Source organism: Choristoneura fumiferana, chromosome 19 (genome assembly GCF_025370935.1).
Source record: "Choristoneura fumiferana chromosome 19, NRCan_CFum_1, whole genome shotgun sequence".
Taxonomy (NCBI): Eukaryota; Metazoa; Arthropoda; class Insecta; order Lepidoptera; family Tortricidae; genus Choristoneura; species Choristoneura fumiferana.
Genome location: NC_133490.1, coordinates 924,415 through 932,287, shown reverse-complemented (window position 1 = coordinate 932,287; position 7,873 = coordinate 924,415). Strand labels below are relative to the sequence as shown.

Sequence of the window (7,873 nt, the reverse complement as noted above, 5' to 3'; positions counted from 1 at the left end):
GTTTTTAAATCCCTTTTTTATTGTGCCCCGTCTAAAAGTTACGATTGCAACAGGCGCCAATTAAATATTTTGGCGAAGTTGCATGCTATTTCGATAATTTAATACTGGCCGTTTTGCTGTGTGATTTTCTTCTAAAAACGTCAAAGCGCAACCGACAAATACTAATTATGAGTGTAGAGTTAGAAATGAAGTAGAATTACTGACTTAGCAAAACACACGAATATCTTTAAAAATAATGAAGGGATTCAAAAATAAAAGCAATCAACTAATTAAAATTTTTCGTAATCCCCTGTCTGAACTGGGAATCGAAACAGCCAAATGGAAAAAAACTCCACTGTTAAATGAAGGAAACTCGCTTTCACGTAAAAAAAACCCGCATCGAAATCGGTTCATCCGTTTGAGAGCTACTATGCCATATAGACAGACAGACTTTTGCATCAAACTTATAACAGCCCTCTTTTTGCTCCGGGTTTAGAAATAGTTTTTTCGTTTTTATGCAGTTTAAGAAATAGTGTTGTAAGTGAAATAAAGTTTGGTGTTCCTCAAACGTTTACTTGTCTTGTATTTGGATCCCTAAAGAAACATTAGGCAGATATACCTTTGATCACAACTCGTAACGATAATAGGGTACCATAAAAACGTTGATAAACACAAAATTACAACCCTTTATCATGTCATAATCTGTTAGAATGTGCAGTCAGTGCCATGCGCCGGAGTTGATGACAGCTCGGAGAATACGCCATGACACAAATATGGATTACACCTTTCATGAAACAAGTAAGGAGTTTCCTTAATATTTTTTAGCAAATTTTAAGATGAATGTTTTTAAATGATGTATTGATTCAGACGTTACTTTGCGGAGGTCCATATCATGAAATATAAACAATTAAGCCAAGTTTAGACTTGCAAGAAAAATCGTGCAAGTTGCATTACATTGCGGCGCTCGATTGCCCACTACAAGCTCATTGGCTTTACGGCCTCGCAACTTGCACGATTTTTCTTTCAAGTCTAACCTTGGCTTTACTTTGCTCACCTGTGAGCTTATGATAGCTACGTCTATACAACAAATGTGTTATGCTATCGGTAGGCCCCCAACAAGATGGAGCGACGACCTTGTTAGGATCGCGGGATCGCGGTGGATGCGGAAAGCACAAGACCGGTCTGAGTGGAGAGCCTTGGGGGAGCCCTACGTCCAGCAATGGACGTCTTTCGGCTGACATGATGATGATGAACAAATGTGTGTTCATGCAGCTATTTCACCTCCATAGTTTAAGAACACACACCCAACCATCACACCACCACACCACACGGTTGAGTTCGAAACGCGTCAGTATACTCGTATAGAATAGAATAGAATAGAATAGAAAAACTTTATTGTATAATCTGTGTATGTACAAAGATGGTGAAAATGTTTTAGTGTCTCAACAGTTACCCTTCCGGGCATACAATGTTGTATACTTAGGTAAGTCGAATTCACAATTTACTAAGTAGCATAAAATTCTTTTAAATCATAAAAAGCCTCAGAAGCGTCTTTACCTATAGTGTGCTATAGTGCAGGGTGTGGGTTGCACGCACACGGGCGCAGCGGTGTTAGGGGCGCCGGCCGCGGCACTTTGTACCTATTCCATTTTGACCACGCGCTTCCTAGATGGCGCTAAAGTAATAATTGCACACGGGCGCTACATGGGCTAAAGACGCCGCTGAAATTAGCCAATTTTTTTGTGTTCGCGCGGTGTGTGTGTGCGTAGCACAGTATAACAAGTTTTCCCTACAGTAGTCGGCCTACTGCCTACTACGCCTTTGAAGTTGAACGATACCGCAGCCCATAGGTATTTACGCAAGTTGTCACAAATTTTAAATTTGGAAGGTAAATGTCTTTTACGAATCGGTACATATTGGTATTGCGAAATTTTATAAAACAAAATGAATTAGGGGTGGCATAGGTACTTACTAGGGGTAAGAAATATTTTTGAAATAAAAAACTTTTTTCTACAAAATATACCGAATTACTTTACCGAAATACTTTCGGTTTTTAGACTTAACGGACTTAAAGTTCCTGTTATTGAATTTAATTATATAACAAATATATAAATATAATTAAGTATATAAATAGATGAAATCTTAGTTCCTTATTTATGCGAGATAAAGATTTGCATGCACTCACAGTACATTTCGTATGTACAATAATAAATTTTATTATAAATTTAAATGTTAAAAAAACGCGATAGCCCTAGAAGACTTGTCCCAAGCTACTAAGAACGGTGAAGTATGCAGCTGGGGCTCCTCCCACCCGCGTCTCACCCCTCACGCCCCGCACGATTGCTCTGTCTAGACGTCTCCGTCGGATTACTGAGGGAAACTTGTTATACTGTGCTCGTAGTATAGTCATCATCATCATCATCCCAGCCTATATACGTCCCACTGCTGGGCACAGGCCTCCTCTCAGAACAAGAGGGCTTGGGCCATAGTTCCCACGCGGGCCCAGTGCGGATTGGGAACTTCACACGCACCATTGAATTGCTTCGCAGGTTTGTTGCAGGTTTCCTCACGATGTTTTCCTTCACCGCAAAGCTCGTGGTAAATTTCAAATGTAATTCCGCACATGAATTTCGAAAAACTCAGAGGTGCGAGCCGGGGTTTGAACCCGCGACCCTCTGTTTGAGAGGCTATAGGTCAAACCACTAGGCCACCACGGCTCGTAGTATAGTAGATGTTACAAAACAAAATTAGCTTAGTTACGCGAGTAAAATCGAACTTTGAATTTAAAGCCTCCTATATGCATCGCTTCTCTTTCATCCAAGATAACGGAGTAAACCAGGCTGATTTGCGTTTGAAAAGTAGCAAGCTTCTAAATCTATTCTATTCTATTCAAGGTTGTAAATAGACCATCTCCGCTTCCTAACGCTGAATCAATCATAATTATCACCCGTAGGACATTCACTGTTGGATATAGGCCTTCCTCATCTCCAGTTGCTTTGGTTATAAAGCGCCCTGCATCCACTGTGAACCCACGGCTTTAACCAGGTCATGTTGTACGCTGCCCTGAATCAATCAATTATTTCTTGACAATGCAATGCTTGCTTTATATTCTTTTGATTCTAACTTTTCTTTTCCTCTGGTTCAGTGTTTCGTGACGTCAGGAGTGTGCCTGAACATGGCTGGACACGGACTAGTGATGGGTTTTACAGCTGTTCTGTTGCCGCAGCTGCAGCGACCAGGGTCACCGATACCCGTTGATGATGCCAGTGGCTCTTGGATAGGTCAGTGTTCATCTAAGCTTGTAATTGTAAGGTTGATTATTTCAATGGTTTGAGTGCACAAATGTCCTCATACATGCAGTGGCGTACCTAGGTAACCAAAGGCCCTGGGGTAACAAATGGGGTAAAAAAAAAAAAAATTATGACGGTGGAAGCATTCTACACTTCCACTGAACGTAGATATAGTTTAGATATAGTTAGTGTTTAGTATTGTAACTAAGGGACCCCATACATCCCTGTATTTATTTTATTATTATTTTTGTATTTTTTTTCTTTAATTATATAATATAGTTTTTAAGTATTTTATTTGTAATTATATTTTTATGAAAAAATGACTTTCTGCCAAGTTTCTTGCGGCGCATTCTTCTTGCAATGATGTCTTTCCGAAAGCGCTGGTAGTTTAAAAAAAATGACGTGTAAAAGTGCCCATTGCGGCCTATTTACTGAATAAATCATTTGAATTTGAATTTGAATTTTTGAAATAAACTAGGGCCCCTACTAACTATTTAAAATCGTTTGTTCCGTATTCGTCGTGTTCCGAATTCGAAGTACTACAGATTTGTCATTTATAGTTTGTAAGTCAGAGTACGAAGGGCTCCCTGAGCTCGGGGGCCCGGGGGCACTGCCCCGTCTAGCCCTCCGGTAGCTACGCCATTGCACGGCAGTATTATACATTTTTGTTATGCAACCCGGAGAGTGTTAACTCAACAAGTTTGAATTACGTCGCTTTACATTAGGACTCTAGCAGCGAAGCAGGTCTTAAGCGGAAATTACACTTTGTTGGTGCAAAAGTGTAAAGAACACGGTAGTCGGCCGCTTTCGGTGAGCGACTGCTGCCACCGCCTTAATATGGCCGCCGCAGTAGACGGACAGACTAATGTAAAGGCGATGGTCGTTCGCTGAAGTAGTTTGAAACAAGTTCGGCGACCGCATTAGGCGAACAACAAAGTGTAATTTCCGCTTTAGACCTTTTAATGCTGCGCTGCTATAAGCCTTGATATATTTTTTTATTCGATTGGTTGGCAAACGAGCAAATGGGTCTCCTTATGGTAAGAGATCACCACCGCCCATAGACACCTGCAATACCAGGAGCATTGCAGATTGCCAACCTAGAGGCCCAAGATGGGATACCTCAAGTGCCAGTAATTTCACCGGCTGTCTTACTCTCCACGCCGAAACAACAATGCAAGCACTGCTGCTTCACGGCAGGATTAGCGAGCAAGATGGTGGTAGCAATCCGGGCGGACCTTGCACAAGGTCCTACCACCTGCAAATCGAAGATAACCAATGATATGGAAGCGGCATTCGGTTTTATGTCTCCGGATTTAAATGATGCCATACTTCAAAGTTGGTATACACCATTTGCCATTCTTCTTCTTCTGCATGCATCAATAACGTCACAAAAGAAGTTCAGGGAAACCCGGTGAGAATCGAGTTATTACGGCGCCATTTTAGTGACCCATTGTTAGATCGCCTTGTATAAAATAAATAAATCGGTATTACTATACCTACTGATAATAAAAGAAGTAATAAACCTAAGATTGGTTTTTTGGAATCTTTTTGTATTTTATATTTCAATTCCAAATTTTTACTTTTACGGTCATCCCGTAAAACCGAAATTGAAAATACAAACTGAAATATAGATGCACAGAAAAAATAGAAAAATAAGACCATCACTGGGAATCGAACCCAGGTCCTCGGTAATCCGTACCGCGTGCTATACCGCTACACCACTGATGACCTGGACCTGGGGCTTGGACGAGGACCTGGGTTCGATTCCCAGTGATGGTCTTATTTTTCTGTTTTTTCTGTGCATCTATATTTCAGTTTGTATTTTCAGTAATAAACCTGTCACTATTGTACAGTTTTTGTCAAACTTAAAACCTAAAATTGCTAAAGTGGCTCCGAAGCGATAACGTTTCGTGTGCTCTGCATACACCATTTATTTGGGAATACAGGCGTGATGTTTGTGTGTTGTGGGTGTGTAAATAAGAAATAAGAAGTTCAAAGTTTGTCAATTGTATTTCGTTTCTTTTCTATTTTACAATAAAGAGTTTACATAGGTACCTACATACAGACACGTATTAGATAACAATACTTCCTTGGATAATGTTCGGTACCAATCTTAAACCGACGACGACAAACTACTCTGTTTAGAAAAAAACAAACCATAACTAGGTACGAGTAATAAAGGAAAAACTATCGAAAGGTAGGTACATTATATTATTAGACGACCAAGTGGCCAAGTGGTTAGAGAACCTGACTAAGCTTGAGGTCCCGGGTTCGATTCCCGGCCGAGGCAGGTATTTGTATGAATAATACGAATGCTTGCTCTCGGGTCTTGGATGTTTAATATGTATTTAAGTATGTCTTTATCTATACAATGTATGTTTATCCGTTGCCTAGTATCCATAGTACAAGCTTTGCTTAGTTTGGGAATATCATGTCAAGTGTCCCATGATATTTATTATTTATTTAATATTTATTATATTCAACTTATATTCGTGAGATAAAGAGACTATTTTACAAGCTTTTATTTAGTTTCACCTGTCCCGTTGTCTGTATGTCTGTCTGTAGTCAAATCTTGCAAGTTAAATTCGACCAACTTCCAGTAGTCGGATTGACTTGAAATTTGGCATACTTATGTAAATTGCGTGACAATACAATAATCTGGTAGTGACATCTTGGTAGTCCAGCCAGGATCGTCTCCGCAGGACGGAACTCTTCAAGGGTTAATGGCATCGACTTGAAATTTGGTATGCAAATGTAGTTTGCGCGACAATGCAAGTAAAGTCGACAAAAAGTACAGTCAGCAAAAAAGCTTGTATTTAAAATTATTTTTTTACCAAAAACTTTTTTTATTTCAGCGTCAATCCTTGGCTTTGCCCTCGTCACTGGCAACTTCATCGTCCCTGCGATGATGGCCAAGAGTGGAAGAAGAACTGCCAACTTGATCACAACGTTTCCAATGCTGGTCGGCTGGTTTGGCATCCTCACTGCCACCACCGTCCCAGCTCTCCTGGTCTCCAGGTTCCTTCAAGGCATCTCCATGGGTATGATCGCAACTTTGGGGCCAGTCTTGATTGGAGAATACACCAGCCCCAAAAATAGAGGAGCATTTCTTATGACTCTCTCCCTCGCTATTTCTATTGGAGTTCTTACTGTGCACACGATTGGATCTTACTTCGGCTGGCAGGTGGCAGCACTAGTGTGTGCATTTATTGGATTCACAAATCTATTGATTGTGATACATTCACCAGAATCTCCCAGTTGGTTGGCAGATCAGGGAAGATATGAAGAAAGTAAAGAGGTTTTTAGATGGTTAAGAGGCGATGATGAAGAAGAAGAGTTGCAGATGATGATAGAAACCAGCATAATTATCAGGGAATCTAAAGAAGATGCAAATATCAAGCAATCTTTTGTAAGGAAAATTAGAAAGAATATAGTATATCTGAATGAAACTGTCAGAAAGAAAGAGTTTTACAAGCCCATTTTTATCATGATGCACATTTACACTCTTGGACAGTGGGGTGGAGCGAATATAATGTCTGCTTACACTACGAATATCTTAGGACATGTCATTGGGCCTAGTACCATGTTTGGTCTGATCATCGTGAGCTTGGGAGCTCAGAGAATCATTTCAAACTCCAGCGCAGTCTACGTCATAAATAAAATCAAGAGGAAAACTATACTACTGGCTACAATTCTAATCAATATCTGTGCTTTTCTCGCCATAGCAGGATATACGTATGCAAAAGCTCATAACTACCTTCCATTCGACCATCCTTTCATAGGAATAATCTTAGTGCACATCCATATGTTTTCCATAGCGACTGGAACAGTTCCGCTGCCTCTCATCATAGCTGGAGAATTGTTTCCTCTAGAATATAGAAGTTTAGCTGGTGGCATCAGTGTTCTTTTCGTCTCTGTGAACCTCTTTCTCACTGTGAAGACTCTTCCTTACTTATTTGCCACTATCGGCCTGCATGGATCATATTGTATCTACGCTGGTATAGTTGCCTATTGCTTGGTGGTGTCTTGGATCCTGTTACCTGAAACTAAAGATAGGACGCTTCAGGATATCGAGGATGAGTTCAGAGGAAGACCTTTGTCTCCTGAAGAGTTGAAGTCGACACAGTCTCTGACGTCTTGGAGATTATACAACACAGATCGGCGGTGTAGCCACCCACACGTTTAGTTATATTGCGGTTTTATTATTAGGATTTTTGTTTAAATGTGTAATTACCTGTAGATTTTTGTTTAAGATTAATTAAGAGTTAATTTATGACATAAAAATATGAGAACGAACTTGTAGTTATCTTTACATCGTCATTAGTAATTCTAACGTATTTCTTATAATAATTTAGACGCTTACAGAATCAGAATACTTAGCCGAATTTTGGAAGCGCTCCGATATGTTTTTACAACCGACACAATTATTAAAATTTATTTATTTATTTATTTTTATGGGTCACTCGGTTATGGTGCATCCAGGAGCTGGTGGCTGAACCCAACATCATCGGCGTAGCAAAATCACACAGACTTCGCTGGTTCGGCCACCTACTACGAATGGGAGAGGATCGGGCTGCCAAAAGAGCGTACGTGGGACGACCGAC

General features: G+C 40.2%; 1 protein-coding gene across 1 annotated transcript; it reads left to right on the top strand.

Annotated features, from left to right (window-relative positions):
- Nucleotides 1-620: 620 nt before the first annotated feature.
- On the top strand, nt 621-7,565 carry LOC141438695 (trehalose transporter 1-like protein). The gene is made up of 3 exons (XM_074102603.1): nt 621-777; nt 3,125-3,260; nt 6,125-7,565. The coding sequence occupies exons 1-3, from the start codon at nt 742-744 to the stop codon at nt 7,453-7,455; spliced, it is 1,503 nt and encodes a 500-aa protein (XP_073958704.1). The 5' UTR covers nt 621-741; the 3' UTR covers nt 7,456-7,565.
- The last annotated feature ends 308 nt before the right edge of the window (nt 7,566-7,873 follow it).